The sequence below is a fragment of the Sciurus carolinensis genome, chromosome 17 (assembly GCF_902686445.1).
Source record: "Sciurus carolinensis chromosome 17, mSciCar1.2, whole genome shotgun sequence".
Classification (NCBI taxonomy): Eukaryota; Metazoa; Chordata; class Mammalia; order Rodentia; family Sciuridae; genus Sciurus; species Sciurus carolinensis.
Genome location: NC_062229.1, coordinates 54,296,566 through 54,313,292, shown reverse-complemented (window position 1 = coordinate 54,313,292; position 16,727 = coordinate 54,296,566). Strand labels below are relative to the sequence as shown.

General features: G+C 47.0%; 1 protein-coding gene across 2 annotated transcripts in view; it reads left to right on the top strand.

Moving 5' to 3' along the window:
• Positions 1 to 16,727, top strand: part of Cacna2d3 (calcium voltage-gated channel auxiliary subunit alpha2delta 3) — an 885,854-nt gene that overhangs the window by 670,157 nt on the left and 198,970 nt on the right. For both annotated transcript variants that reach the window (XM_047531971.1, XM_047531972.1), the window contains one exon: positions 9,987 to 10,070. In XM_047531971.1, coding sequence (XP_047387927.1) covers positions 9,987 to 10,070 — 84 coding nt within the window. The remainder of the gene's footprint in view (positions 1 to 9,986; positions 10,071 to 16,727) is intronic.

The following is a 16,727-nucleotide window of genomic DNA, read 5'->3' as shown; positions in this document are numbered from 1 at the left end:
CTGCGTATTTATGAAATCAATGCATATGCTAATTGGTTCATTACATATTCATCTCCTATTCATGAAGAACCCACTCTTTGGCCAGGCACTATCCCAGGCTCTGCATATCTGATGAGGAACAAGAAATAGCTTCTTTCTCCCAGATGCTCAGAAGCTAGTATAGAAAGCAGGCAAGGAAGCCAGGAGTACGCACTGCAGTGGGGAGACGGATGGGGCCACCAGGAGAGACTGAGGAGTTCTGGCCCTGGCCTGACCTGACCTGGACAGGCCAGAGGAGCTGATGTCTCTGCTGAGTCCAGAGGGTCAGAGGGAATGGCCACCTGACTCTGAGTCGAGGTGAAGGATGTTAAGAGCAGATGGGGTGGCCTGTGCAGAGAAGCCCAAAGATAAGAAAGGAGATGACGTTTCCAACAGCCAACTCAGGTTAGCAGGAGAGAGCAGTGACAGGCAGTCAGGACACGGCGAGAGAGAGGTCAGAATAGCAAGCAGAGGCTGAGAGATGGGTCTTGGGGAATTCTGGAATGTCAGCATGAAAAGCCACCTGGACTTCAGGCCAAGCGGTGACTGTGGTCTGATCTGTGTTGTAGAAGAATCTGGCCGGATCCAGGACGGTGGGTTAGATTTGGCAGAGTCCAGGTGGGGAGATGGGGAGACTGCTTTCCGGGAGACAGGTATTATGGTAAGTGACACCAAGCTAGTGGCAAGACGGATGTGATTCAATTTCAAAACAGAAGATAGAAAGCAATCATTAGATGTGGCAGTTTGATGGGCCTCGGTTGCTTTGCCGGCCCACTGGCCCTTTCTCTGGTTATATTCATCCATTCTAGCCCTTGTCCACATTTCCATGGTCACAGCAAAAAATCAGACCAAGAGAACTCAGTCAACCTGACAGGGGACCTGGGGTTTTCCCATGAGTCACGAGTCACCTCAAAAGTCTCTTGGGGTTATTCAGACCACCATGCACATAGAAACATGTTTTAAAAGATACATCACTCTAATTGGAAATCACACACACACACACACACACACACACACTCACACACGCACAGAAAAAAGAAAAACACAAAACAAAACTAAACTAAATATTTTACTGGATCGCCAATCCAGTGGACTGCATGAACCAGTAATGAATGAATAAAATCACACAGGCAGGCAGGGGTGGTGGCGCATACCTATAATCCCAGCGGCTCAGGAGGCTGAGGCAGGAGGATCGCAAGTTCAGAGCCAGTCTCAGCAACTTAGTGAGGCCCTAAGCAACTCGGCGAGACCCTGTCTCTAAATAAAATACAGAAAAGGGCTGGGGATGTGGCTCAGTGGTTAAGTGCCCCGGGGTTCAATCCCTGGTACCAACAACAACAAAATCACAGGGGCACACAAACGTATACATTTGACAGAGACTCGGCATGCTGATGTAGGCTGTGGGTATCAGGTGATGGCAGCTGGTCCTTTCTCTCTTTTCAGTGTCCCTCTTTTTCTTTGTTGGCAGGTTCACTGCCTTCCCCCAGGCTGAGATGCTAAGACAAGAGTCCTCTTCCCAGTGACAGAGCTAGGAAAAGGCTTTGTGAATGGGGTGACAGGATATGGCCCCAGAAGGGACACCAGCAACACAGAGATCTGACTTTCCAGGGAAAGAAGGACTCAGAGCAACCTCTTTTGAAAGCTAGCACATTTTGCTGCAGTGTGGATTGATACCGTTTTCAGATTCACTTGAGTGAATAAGGAAACTCATTGTCTTTGCAGTTTCAAAACTAGAATCGATTTGTCCTGCTGATCGTACCCCCTATTTAAAAGGATCTGATGTTTTGCACATACCCGGGGGTCGCCTGGTCCAGTTAACTGAGGAATGGAATAATGCCAAATATAGTTCTGTCAATTGAGAAAAAAAAAAAAAAAAAAAACAGGTTGCTTGTCAGATATGTCTGTTAAAGTTTCAAATTATAGAGACTTTTTTTTTTTAATCTGAGATAGTATCTCCTCATGACGTGGTGATATCCAAAACTTGTATGAAATGGGCTTTGGGGGATGAAGCAGGTATCCGTGCCCATTTTAAAACATTTTTGAAATTAATTCTGAAGACTGCTTGGTACCTACCCTTTGTCCAGAGGACTTTGGACTGGGTTTTGTCCCCCGGTGTTCTGACTTACTGGAATAGAGTTGGTGTGCATTTCTGTTGGAGAGCCCACCCCAGCCTGTTCCTGTTCTTCCCCACTGAACAGCAGTCTGTTCTCAGCCCTGCCCTCTACCTGGTCAGCAGACCTGGCATGGCCACTCTCCCCTCAGCCTCCAGGGTCCCCGTTCCCAGTCCCTTTGCTAGAATGAAAGTTTCCTCCTGTCCCGGCCACTCGGCACGATTTTAACTTCTATGACTAACTTGCTGTTAGGAGACAGACCGGCTTCTTGGGAATCAGAGTTTAAACCCAGTGCCGGTGTCTCAGGCCGCATTTGACCTACAAAACGGTGGTGGGGCCAGGCCACCTCCTCCCCCCACCCCCCCCACATACACAGTGTGTGACTCACAGCTCCTCAGAGGACACTGATGAAGATAAAGGTCATTTGGGTTCTCAAGGCGGCCTGTTAATTGTTGTTTTTTTTTTTTTTTTTTTTTTTAATACCCAAGCTGTTTTACTTTGACAGCGATCAAAAGGATTTTGTAATCATACCAGGAAAGCACATAGAACTTTTTCATCTCTGAGACACTTAAAAACATTAATTAATAAGAGCACGGTACCTTTTAGGAAAAGGAAAAAGCAGGTTGTCCGGACACGCTCTGCGGCTCCTCTCCCACCTTCCCTCGGGTTTGGGGCACACCCTCGTGGCCCCGCTTCCCTGCGGTGATTCTGGGCTTCTCATCTTCTCATGACATGTGGGATTTCTTCTTGAACACAGACTCATCGGAATTTCATCAGGATAGTCAGTGTCACCAGGCATGCGTCTTTTCTAGAGACGTCTGGGTTGCTGTGGAATCACAGCCAAGAGGGGCCAAGCACAATTTTGGTGGAAATAGGCTGTTGTCCATCAGGCCTGGGGCATCATCCTGAGCCTCCTGCCATCCGGTCGGCATAGTGGATCCTGACCTCAAACGGATTCTCCCATCCTTAGCTGTCAGGCTCAGTTTCAGGACAGCCCCAGAGAGTGAGGTTAGCAAAACCTAACTGGTTTCTGGATGTGACTACCAGCACGGTTCTGTCACCACCAGGAACAGGCCTGCTACATACGGGTCTTCTACGTACAAGTCGGGCAGTTCTTGCCACCTGAAGGGAGGGGCCCAGGTTAGAGAAGAGACCACATCAAGGGAGCTCAGAAAGCAGGCAGGGTAGGCCTGGGTCTCAGATCCACTGCTGACCAGCCATGTCACCAGAGGACCTACATCCCTGGGCTCTGCATTCGCCCATCTGTGAATGCCTCTCCCTCACTTGGAGCTGTGAGAACCTAACAAGGTGTGTAGTGGGCTTAGCCCAGGGCTGAACGTGAAAGGAGGCGGGTGGGGAGCTGGCCAGCGGTGGGGGCGGGCGGTGGGGAAATGGGCTTTATTTTATTTGTATTTTCCCTAAAGGCAGCCATTCCGAAGACAGAGCAGATCAGTTGCTACGTTTTCTAAATTCCTTGTTGGAGGAACCACGAACTTTGAAAACTGGAAGCGGTAATTGCTTCAAAGTACTTTTAATTTGGGACCGACAGCCGAGGGCCAGGCAGTGATGGCTGTACTGTGGTGACGACGGCAATATTCTTTTCATTTGTTGCCCTTTACCATTTGCCAGATTTTCTACAATGAGTAGCTATGACATGGATAATCAGGGGGAAAAATATCAGAAAAAAATGACACAAGTGATTTTGATCGTGATGCTGGTAGCCCCCGCCGCGGATGGCAGGAGGGTAGAGGTGGAAGGAGACCATGGGACTCCCTTCCCCCAGAGGCCACCTTCTCAGGGTCGGTCACAGAGACCTTTAATTACCACTGGCAAGATGGAATCCAACTTTCAGATTCTAGGTCGGGGCGTCACTCTGCTATGGGCCTAGCTGGCCTTTGCCTCGACTTTGAGAAGAATGGGCCACTGAGCCAGGGTGAAGGGCTGCCTTAAAGGAAGAAGATGATTCATAAGTGGCAATGCTCTTCAGAATCATTTCATCCTGTGAACGCACTTCCTCCCTAGGGATGAGTTCTGAGAGGCAGGGGAGATCACATCGCATACCTCGGGGACTTTACCAGCAGTTAATTAGAACTGGCTGAGTGGGCAGATTCTCTGACCATGTTTGTTAGGACTTATGACATGCAGGACTCTAAGCTCAATCCTGTTTATTTGCTTCTCCTGTGAGCTGAGCGTTGTTACCTACCTCCTACGGAAGAGGAAAATAAAGATCAGAGAAGTACACAACAAGCCCTGGGGCACACAACACATAGACTTGATTAGAACCTGGGCCTGCCTCTAGGACCCCACCTGAGCTCTTATTTGGCCTCCCCTGACCCAGCCTGATTCACTAGTAGTGAATCGCGATCAGGGACTTGAGACAGGGAGAGATTTTTCCAGAGTGGCTTCTCTATGCCTTTGCCAAGGCTTGCCTGGGCCTAGTGCAGGGTCTGAAAAGTATTAAGTGTCCAATAGGATTGTGCCAAGTGATCAGGGAATGAGTAAGTGAAGAAATGAAGCGCTAGTAGCTCTCAGACCCTATCTCCTGCATCTACAGGAAAAAAGACCACCTGTGTCCCTTCTGAAATGGTCCCTCAGCTTCAGAGAAAGAGGAGACCAGGACTTTGGAGGAGGTGGTGAATATCTTCACAACCAGAGGCCCATGGCCGCCTGGGAAGAGAAGCATCTTCCCAGACCATCCAGGGCCTGGGCTTCAGCCATCCCTCCTCCAGATGGCGCTACCATGGGTGAGGCTTCTTCCTTTCCAGCTGTGCCTCCCCCAATTTCCTTCCTTCCTGTTGGTAGCATGGAGTGGGCATGTACAGTTTATCAGTGACCCGGGCACATATATTTGTTCCAGAGGCCACGGGGATGTGTGCAGATGACGCCCCATCCCGGCCTTTCTGAAAAAACACAGGGGAAACATAGCCTTTGTCATTTTCTTAAAATCAAGGCGACCACCTCCTTTGGCCCATCTCCATGGTTCTCCTCAAGTCCATCTGCAGGTGACACCAAAGTGTACTTTTATCCAGAATACTGTTAAGAATGTTCTGGCACTTCAGGCAAGCCCCCCACCCCGGGTGATTCCAGCCCGGGTGCCTTCTCTTCCCCATCCTCCTAGGCCACAGGCTTGTTTGTGTGTTCGCCACATCTGGCCTTTATTTGAAACTCCACCTCCCAGTATTTCATAGCACAGAATATCTTTCCTTATTAAATTCTCCTCTACATATTTTTTTCATAAAACAGGCCCCCAAAACTACAAACCTACCTGTGGCTCTCAAAGTCTGTTTATAAACCTTTGGAAACCGTTTGCAATTCGTTAATCACATTTTCAAAGGAAGTTACAGATTATAGATATACTAACAATTGCCATATAAGATGCCTCAACCCCCTAACGAGCTCCTTACGCAGAAGAAGAAGGAGTCGTGGAGTTAGGGGACCTGGGATTTGTCCCAGGCCAAAGCTGCCTGGGAGAAGAGAGATCTGGCCTGGGAGTTAGAGATTCCAGAACTTAGTTCTTTTTCTGTTGCTTGTGGGTGGGAAGCAGGTAGAGGAGATCAGCTCAGCTCAAACACAGTAGTGTATCCTGGGGAGCTTGTGGGTGTTTTGTGAATTACATGTTCCCAAATAATCATTAAAATGCCAAAGTTTGTGAATACTGCACATAAAGTAGACTTTAAAATCAGTTTACTTAAAAAGAAAAACAATAGAGGAATTAAATATATACAAGTTGGAACTCTGTTGAATGCTTAATGCTTAAAACACAAGCCAGCTTAAAAATAATTTCTTGTGTATGAGGGGACAGGGGCTGGATATTGAACCCAGGGCCTCATGTATGCTAGGCAAGCACTCTACCACTGAATCATACTCCCAGCCCCAGGTCCCTTTTAAAAAGAATCTTTAAAAAAGGGAAGGGGATAGCAGGGGGAGGATGTATTGATACATGTAACATCCATAGGAATAAAGATTTCAGGCATAGCTTGATCCAGGTGTGCACACCTTGTTTTCAGGACTCTTTTCATATCTTTTCTCTGCTTTCTCTGTGTTGGCTTCATTCTTGGGGACACTCCAAGTTGTGACAGTAATGACCATAAAGTATTCCAAGCTCACATCCTACCACCCTAGCCATGCCAATAGATGGAGAACCCCTTTCCCCCAGATCAGTCCCAGGAAAGCATCTCAGGTTGAGTCTCTTGAATCTCATTTGCATGGGCCTGGGTTATGTACCCACCTCTGAACTAATCCAGGAGTGTGTCCTGGAGTGATGTGGGCCCCCTCATATCCTCAGGTCAATGCCCATTTCTGAACCAGGAGCAACTAACTATACCTTCACTGGAACCACATTTATTGAGAGTGATGTTCCAGGGTTTCCCTACAGCAGAATTGAGGCATTTATCCTAAGAAAGGTGGGGAGTGGGTGAGGTGGTGGCCCTCCACAGCACAAAAGTCTTCCTGATGGAGGTCTCATCTCTGGCTTTCTAATATATTCTTTTTTTAAAAAATGGGGAAATGATCTAGGCACATCCAGGCTCAGAATGCTACAGGGAAAAGATTTAGGCAGATCCAGGCTCAGTACGCTACAGGGAAAAAGATCTAGGCAGATCCAGGCTCAGTATGCTATAGGGGAAAAGATCTAGGCAGATCCAGGCTCAGAATGCTACAGTTTGCTCACAGGCCTTCATCTGTTTAATCTATGCAGCAGTTCACTGAATTTCCTTCTCTCCCCAAATTCATCACCTGCTTCATTAATGTGTGTATTCTAAAGGAGCTCACCTGTTAATTAAGACCCAGATGGGAAGTGTTTCAGACCATATAGTGCGTACCTGGTTAAACAGGGTGAAAGGTCAGTGAAATTAAATTACAGAAACTTGTAGGAGTGTGGTAACTCATGGGGACAAACTGTGCTGAGAAATCTTTTATTCCATCCCTCTCTAATCTCTTCAAGTTTCTAGAGTAGCTTTTTGGTGTAATGTATTGCATTTCTTGAATGGTTATTAAAAAAAAATAAACAGGAGCATTTTGGAATGGTCAGAAGTCAAGATTCTGCAACCGACTCCACTTTTGCCAAATGCTATCTTAAAGGTGCTGGGTGCTTGAGCACAGTCCGAATTTCTGCCCGGAGAGTCTTAAGTCTCAACTCGTTTTGTATTCACCAGGAGGACACAGATGAGTGTGATTGCCCAACCCATCCTCTCCACAAACATCTCTTGCCTGCCTGTTTTGCAGAACAGTGGCCTGCAGAATTAGCAAATGGCCTCCCCCTTCCACGGAAATGTGATATTAGCCATGTCTCTGCAAGGAGCCTGTGTCTTCCCAAGAAGTGCCTGGTTCTCACCAATCCGCATGTTAAGAGTTTATTTTGTCCCTGGGAAGGCGTTGCCATTTTACACGCAATATCTCATTTCTTCCTCACATCCTGCTTTTGCTGTGAAGGACCTCTTGTTTTTCCCATTTTTCTACTGAGGAAGGTTGCTTAGGAGAGCTTGGTATGTTGCTTAAGGTCCCAGTGTGACACGGGCAGCGTGAAATGACAGAGCTCACGTTCTCTTTTCTTCTCACAAAAACCTGTCTGCGCTTTCTCTGAGGACAAAGGCACATTTGGTGTCCTGGGTCTGGGGGTGTTTTTAAATTTCTTTAACTGTGGTTAGAATAACCTGAGGCTTAGACATGAAAATTTAGTCAGGGACTGACGCTGGGTAAGGTGGCCTCCTCCATACTGGCTATCAGGTCTTATTTAACCTGCTAGAGCCCATTTTCCCATATGAATAATGGACAATGACAAGGGCAGAACTGAGGATGATAAACAGCAAAAAGTCCTTGGGAAAGAATGGAGCATGGTTGAATTGACTTTATATCTTTAGTGCCTAGCACTTTGAGCGTTCCAGTCGATGCGTATTCAACAAAGGAGCACTTTTCATGCTAGGCAAGCACCTTACCAACTGAGCTACATCCCAAGCCCAAAGGAGCACGTTGAAATGACCAAAGGGAGACCACTGCCACCAAGATAAATAATAAATGAACATTGGAGACCCAGCAGTTGGCTACCCAAGGAACCTTTAAGAGTTCTGCCTTCAAAGTTCGAGATAGGGGCTGCGTGGGTTTCTGAGGTGCCCAATAACTGTCAGAAATGGTTCTGGCGAAATGGGAAATGGCAGAGGTCCAGAATGACTGACGGACTCCAGCTGCCCAAGGGGGCGGTCCTGAATCTTAGCATCTCATGCCCCTCCCTCATCACTCCCGCCCAGGCCAGCTCCTCCCACTGACCTCCCATTCCTCCTCGGGGAGAGGGACAGCAAGCCTGGCTCTCTGAAGGCCAGGGCTTCCACACCTGTAAGAACTTTCCATAACAGGATCCAACCTGCTATCATTTACAGCAGCTTCTGAGGGAGCCACTTCCCTTCCTCATCATCCGGAGTGGATCTGATGTCATCATGGTGACCATGAGTGTGTGTTCATTGGACACCTTAGAGAGGGGACTGGAAGGGTGGTTGCTGGGGTGGTGAGAGCCCACTGCCCTTGGAGGCAGGTAGGGTGACCTTTCTGGGGCCTGGTGGGGAGGGTGACCTTCCAGAGATGGCATAGGATTCCTGAAATGCAGTGACAGGGAAGAAGAATGTGGAAAAGCATCTGACCCTATTAGTACCACAGTGTCTCAAGAGTTCCCCTTCTAGCCACTACCCCTTACCTTCCACAGGGGGACCTGGTTAGACTTGTTCAGTTCTATATATTGGCAATGCTTTTCCCTTCCCGTCTGGGTGCCTTCAGCAACTGCACCCACAGGAGCCAATCAGTGTCCAAAATGGCAACCTGTGGCTTTGGGGCCCTAAAATACTTAGACGAACCCTGCATCTCAGAGTGTTGTCATTCAATCAGAAGATGACCAATCTGGAGACAGAGACGAAAACAAAAAAGAAAACAGAATAACCACAAATATATAATATATATTCATATTCCCAGGATACAATTAGTCCTATCATCTGAAATCATAAAGGGGTTGCTTATACTTAACCTGCAGCAGAGGGCAGACTTTGCTACCTTATAAACACCCCAACAACCAACATTAAAGGCCTCGAGACGCAGGAAGGTCCAGACACAAGAATGTCCGGTTGATAAAATGGTAGGTTGGCAGGGTGACTAACACCGTGATTTAGGAGGGAAACAAAAACCACTTCCCCAGTTATTAATGCACTCATCAGCTTCTCCAGAGAAATTCCCTAATGACCACTAAATCTGGCAACGATTCCCAGTACCCACATCTCTTCCAGGCGAAATAGCCGCACTTAGTTCAGCGCCATCGTGGTGGCCAGAGTGCTAGCCAATGGAAGGTATTGTGTGTCTGCAAAATGTCACCAGGATGTGGAGTCCAACTCCAGCAGTGAAGACTGGTGTCTTTTCTTCCCACCCAGGGAGTTTGGGAATAAATTTGAGACTGAAGGATTCTAAAGCATAAGGGTAGCTCTAGATTTGGGGTAGATGTTCGTTAAGAAGTCCTTTCAAGTGTCATGAAGTGGGTGAGAAGCTTTGGAATAGAGGAGAAGTGTCTCCCCCTTCCATATACACCCCATCCAAGGAGGGGACGCTTCTGGTATTTGTAACAGAGGAGCCTGCTAGGTAAATTCATATCAAGCAAAGAGCTGGCTTTTGTATTCCCTGGCTTGGAGAAAATGTTCAGAGTAATCCGGGCTTGGCATCCCTGCCATTACAACCCTGAGGACTGTCAACCTGCAGGGCTTCTCTGGGACACCTGTTCACTCACCGTCCACATCTGGTCAACAGGACTTGGAGGATAAAGTTTGCCCTGGCTAATGATTTCATGGAGATTTTTTTTTCTCTTTTTCTCTCTCTTCTCCCCAATGCTAGTACGAAGAAGGCAAGAAGCGAAGGAAACCGAATTACAGCAGCGTGGACCTGTCCGAGGTGGAGTGGGAAGACCGAGATGATGTGGTAAGTGATTTGTTTTGAAGCCGCCTGTGGAGAGAGCTCTGTTGACCTGAGGCTGTCCCAGAAGCTGGATAAGAGACTCACCAGAGGGATGTGGAGACAATGGATCCTTTTACCACATTTGGGGTGTTAGAACTTCCCTGCTGGTTCATTGGACCAACTGCAGACAGGTCAGCCACCCCACTGCTTGAGCAGTCTGATAGCACGCCCCTGGTGGACTCTGGTTCCCTCTGCTGCTGATAAATCCAGTCTTCTGCCCAGGGCACTTGATGGCACCTGCCATCTCCAGTGAGGCCCAGCTGAGCAACAGGAGACCCTGTCCACTGCAAAGTCAGGGTGCTTGCAGGCCAACCAGACAGGCTCCTGGGTCACCAGAATCCACCTGTCGGGACCTCGTGGACTCTGTCCTTGTCTTTGAAGAGCCCCCTGGAGTTTTGCAGGCCCGCTTTCCTCCTGCGTGGTTGCCCCCCCTTTTCCCAGGCATCCCTGGCCTCTCTCACTGCTCCCCCCAGATACACTGCAAGAGCACACTGGGCTTCCTCCCCCCAACACAGACAGCCTGGTCCTGGGTCAAAAGTTTTCCTTGTGCCTCTGCCTCACCCCGTCAAGTCCTGTTCCTTTCTCATCAGATTTGCTAGACATGGCTGCCTTGGTGTGAACCCTGGCCAACTTTTCCTAATTCAGTCGTAGCTTCCCAGGTCTTCCCATCCCATCGGAGGCCTTCCTCTTCACTTTCTCATATGGTGACTCTTTTCTCTGCCCTGCTGTCTCGGATCTGTGTGGGGTCCTTTCTTAAGCTTCATCGTTGACTTAGCATCCCGTCCTTCTCCCACTCTGCCCTGCCTTCCGTAGCAATGTGGAAGAGAACCCTTCGAAAGCCCAGGCTGGGTTCTGACTGCCTTCCAGAAGCAGGCCAGCCTCATACCTTCCTGACCAGGCCCTCCTTTTCACATCCTCTGCTCCCTAGACTGCCTCAGCTAGCAGAGACGTCCGATATTCTTCCTCCCCTCTAAAACATAAATCATGTCTGTTTTAGAAATCTAACCTATTTCCCTCTCCATCTATACTAAGTCTAGTCCCCACATTCAGACAAAATAACCCTGCCAGGTGATAAGAGCTCCTTCCTCACCACCACACGCCTTTTCCCACATGCCAGGGGGCTGACATCACGTCAGTTCAGAGACCTGCTAGAGTTTGAGATCTTCTTGTTCCTTACACATTGTTGCCAGGAAGCTGCCAGGTTCTTTGGATTTTATGACATCCCATGTGTGCACCCCACTTTAGTAGTGCTGAGGATGCAGACTGCCAGGGATCCATGCCTGCATTTGTGGCTGGCTGTTTGTCTCTAGTGAGTGACTATGACCTCTGCCCTTCAGGGGTATTCTTGTTCATTGTAGAATTTTCCCCAATAAAATGAGATGACGATGATAGTTCCTGCTACCATTTTGAAAGCTAGAAAGGTGCTTACAGTGCTGTGTGGATAGGTGGGCATTCTGAGCAGCAGCCATGGTTGGTAGTATTCTCATTATGGTCATTAGCCCTCTGGTGACCCTCTCATGTATCAACGCCCTGTGGACTTAGAGTTTCTAATTTGTCTCATGAGTCTTGAAGAATACTGTCCACTGGTGGTGGTTTTTTCTTTTTCCTTCTATCTTTACACTTGCCATTGCTTGAGTATGGATTTATTTCGACCTCATCAGATCCTTTTGCTTTTTCTCCCAGAAGGCTTGAATCTTATCAACATGCTTCCCCGTTCCATCATCTTTTCCATTTTAATCAACATGGAAGGCAAACTTGATTCTTTTCATGCTTACTTCAGAATCCCACACTTGACTCGGCTTGCTGTAATCATCTACATACCCCAGAAAAATGTCAGTGAGCTGCTATCTCCTTTCTCTAATCCTGGTTCAGAAAAGCTTTTCATCTCCTCATTCCACGTCCCTTTCTCACTAAAGCTGCAGGCATTGGTTTCCCAATTGGCTGCTCTTAGTCTCCCCACATCTCAAGCCAGTCCTGTGTCTTCTTTTTGCATAAACTGGTCTCCAGTTAACTCATTGGTTCAGGACTCTTTGTCTTGTCAACTTGGGAACATGGTACATTTATAATGTGAATTCCTTTGCCATCAGCAAGTTTGACTTGGGAGATCCCAAGCCAACATTTCTCCCTTGGAGATTTGCACCCTAGTGATTGGGGAAGTTTGGAAGCTATATGAAGCATCTTTGGGAAGTCTTCACAGAATCCTACTTGTCTACATGCTGGTCTAGATCTAGAAAAGGCATATAAGTAGAGCCCTCTGAAGAAGAAGCAGTAGATTCTGCCCAGCTACAGAAAACTTGGAAGGAGAATTATACTATTCTTGGACAACTAGGCTCTTGTTGAATTTAATGACCACGTTTATAGCATAGACCCTGCAGACTTCCAAAAATGATGTAAGATCACATATACTGTTAAGCATGTGCAAAATAGACTAGCTAAAATTAAAATAATAAAAGAAGAGGGAAAAAAACCATGCTGAATGGTATGAATGGGACTTCTGTCCCAATTTATGGGATGAGTTAGGTGTTGGGTTAACAATACAGTAAGTAGGACAGATCTTTGGGGGACCTGTGAGTCAGCAGGGGACCTTGAGACAAGCATGGTCCAGTCTGAATCACCAGTGAGAATTACCTCTGAAAGGAAAAATTATCTTTAGTGTTTATCCTTTGGTTATAAATTCCCAGACATGGCTGAAGAAATTAAGGATGATCCTGGTGGTTTTTTTTTTTTCCAGATTACAATTTAGTCATTACCAACATTTCCACAGTGAACATAATTATTTCTATAAATAGAGAAAACTCATATAAGTAGTAATAGCTACCATATATAGCTATGTGCCAGTGCCGTTCTAAGCCATGGATGCGCGAACTCATGTTTTTCTCATAGCAATCCTAGGAAGTAGGTGTGTCTGCCATCTCCATTTGACAGGTAAGGAAACTGAGGCAGAGAGTTGTTGCAGTAGTCTCAGGGCACATAGTGTGGATTCCAGCTCAGGCAGTCGAGTGCCCAAAGTTGTGCTGATGGTACGAATGTACCACAGAGAGAACCCTTGAGTCTTGAGTCCTTGAGGACTCTGTTTCAGTGCCTCCAGGCAGATGGGTTCTTGTCCCCTGATGAGTGCAGAGAATATGGGGAGGACCTTGTACACTGTGGCTGGTAGACAATGTTTGTCTGCATGGTATTATGAATACTGCCCCATGGATTCTGCCTGAAATTCCTTCTGCTGTGTCAGAAATCTCTTTCTCCTGTTCCCTAGTCAACCCACATTTCTTCTTACCATGATGACTCCCATGGAAAGTTCCCCAGAGGTCTTTTTTTTTCCCCAAAGTCCCGTAAACCTCTTCCCTTGGGGCATAATTCCGAGATCTTCAGTCACATATATTGCGTTCTTCTATACACTCTCTCCAGTGTCTCTGCAGCTCATGTTTGAGCCCTGGTCCCCCAAACCAAGCCTACTCTAGGTGCCCAGGTTGATGCATGATGAGGCAGTTCTGTGGTAGAGGCGCCCGGTGCCCCTCCATGTATGTGTCCCTGTGCTGGCTGAATACTTGCTTGAGAATGACAGAGCTATTTATCCACTGCATCTCCCTTCCCTTTAATCTGTCAGCCTGGCCAGGTGGCATGTCATTAGGGGCTGGGAAGTGCAGGCTGCCTATGCACTGGGAAGGGTGAGGCTCCTGTTCTGATGTGGACAAGGAACCACCATTAGGAAGACGAGCTATCATTATGTAATTACACACAGAATCTAAGGTGGCCATTGGCTCTCCAAGAAAGAGCTACTGAGCTCTGCCTGGGAGGGAAGAGCAGCAGGCTCACAATGGAACCCGAGCACATCTGTAACGTGCTGTTAGGAAAATGGGTGCCGTGGCGGGTGTGGAATCTGCTTCAGCTTCAGGCTTGCAGGTGGGAGAGGCGGATTCCCCAGCGACTCTGGAGAAGGACTTCAGAACTGGATAGCAAAGGGTGCATCCCAGTCTGGGGAAACTGGTCACGCAACCAGTTTACCATTCTGGTGAGGGTTTTAACTGTGGTCACACATGGTGAGAGATGCTTTAATGTCCACTATATCATCACAGTTGCAAGTGACTGCCATCTGATAGGGAAAAATGAAGCTACCCTGTGTCATTGATGTCCTCATTTGCCTTTGACTATGTGTTAAGCTGAACATTAGTGCATGAGATTTTTAATGACTACATAATATGCTCACATATGGAAAGACCAAATTTTTATTTGGCAATTTTTCTCTGCCAGGACATTTTAATTTTTCCAGTTGTGTCCTGGTGGAAATTCAGAGACAGTGGCAAGTTCAAAGGATATTCAGACAACTCTGAGTAGTACCATTGATCATGCTTTTCCTGCCCTTAGTGGGAGCTGACTGTGTTGCTGCTTTTTCTTGGGCTGGGGGCAGGTACCAGGGATTGAACTCCGGGGCACTCAACCACTGAGCCACATCCTCAGCCCCCTTTTATATTTTATTTGGAGACAGGATCTCACTGAGTTGCTTAGGGCCTCACTTTTGCTGAACCTGGTCTTGAACTGGCGATCCTCCTCCCTCAGCCCCCCAAGCCACTGGGATTATAGGCATGCACCACCATGCCCAGCTCCCCATCACTCTTGCCTATGTCCTGGGTGCCAGAGCCCTCTTGGAACACAGGGATGCCATTGACTTACCATGTGATTCTGGTCCCCTTCTCAAGCCTCAGCATCCTCGGATAGAAAAAGGACATATCGAGACCACATCAGCCTCACAATGTGGTATTCTCACAGGCAGTCCACTGAAAATCTGCCAAACCCTTTTCCTCCTCTGGCAATAAGGAAAGAAAATCAGGTTTCCAACAACCTTGGATTACAGTACTTGGAGCTTATGGAAGAACCTACTGGGAAGTTAAAACCACAGACTAGGGAATGATCAATTTTTAAAACTTTTCTTTGATTAAAAATAAATCTAGGAATAATAATTCATACTTCTTATATAAATGCCAAAATATTTAATTTTGCCCAAGTACTTTTTCTCCTGATTTGAGAAGCAGAGGTTAAGAGTTTGGGCTCAAACTTGGACAAGGTTCTTAACTCCAGTCTCGGGTTTTCCATATGTCAAACAGGGATAATAATTACCTTAAAAGACAATGTAACAAGTTTTTTCTTGGGGGGTTGGGTACCAGGGATTGAACTCAGGGGCACTTGACCACTCAGCCACATCCCTAGCCCTATTTTGTATTTTATTTAGAGACAGGGTCTCACTGGGTTGCTTAGCACCTTGCTTTTGCTGAGGCTGACTTTGAACTTGCGATCCTCCTGCCTTAGCCTCCTGAGCCGCTGGGATTACAGGTGTGCACCACCCTGCCTGGCAATTTTGCAGGTTTTAAAAATGGAACCCAATACACAGTGCTCAGGAAACAGTTTCTATCAGTAATGTGTGCTCCATAAGAATGTGATGACCACAGCTTTTAACAGCACCATAGGATCCCTGTGGTCTGGAAATCTTTGCTCAGGGACACTTTTGACAGAATGAAGGATAGCTGAAGAAATTGAGCCGTAGAGAGGTCAGAGGACAGCTGGGATGTGTCAGTGGCAAAATCTGAACCTTGCTGTCCTGGGTTAGCTCTTTCTTTCTCAGTCTGTGTCAACTTGCAGGTGGCCAAGAGCAGTCATTTTCTACCTGGGGAGTTAGGGATGAGGTCACCAAATCCATGTGGTAGTTATTGAGCAACAAAGAAAAGCAATGGAACCTGCTGAAACAGGAGATGTGGAGGACACCATCTGTGTAAGACGTATTTCTTATATGGTTCATAGTCGGAAAAGTTTGAAAGGCAGTGGGTTAGAGCTTGGGCATTTGTGCCAATCAAACTGGCTCTTGTAAGCTATTGCAAAGTGTCTAACACAGTGAGCATGAGGAAGATGAAATCTGCTGGTAATGACTTATTGAGCGCTTAGCACATACCAGGCACTCTTCTAAATACCAACCCATTTAATCCTCACTACAACTTTATGGGATGGGAGCTGTCATGAGTTCCATTTTTCAGAAGGGGAAACTGAGGCATGGACAAGGTAAGTGATTTGCCCCAGATCATGAAGTTCTGGCTCCATGGTCCATTTCTAAACTTTAGTCCTATTGTGTCTCATCACTGCATATTCATTAAGTATAACCTGTTTTCATGATTGTTTTTAAAAGAGCAGGACTAGACTAGGAAAGCCTCCGTGACCCTGACCTTGGACCCTCACAGGCCCTCTGAGGTTGTTCTGTGCTACTGGGAGTGGGGGTGCAGCTGTGCAGAGGGACTTACCTAATCTCTAACTTGCCTGGGGAATGTGAGAGAAGGTCCCAAATGGCTTTAGGCAGGCAACCAGAGAGAGAAGAAATGAAAACCACGTTAAAGATAAATCGAGGCGTTCTTAAAAGTTAGAAAGTAGACTTAATTAGGACCAGCTCTCCCCGTCCAAAACCACAAAAGTTAAAAATGGGAAAATATTTCCAGAAATGCCCATTATGTGTTGTTAAAAAATATCTAGAGTCAAATATATGTTTTATTTTATACATGCCTCCAGCTAAAAATTATGCTTTCACTCTCTCACACAGAAGATGGGAATGTGAACCCAAATCTAGACAGCCCCGAATCAAATTTA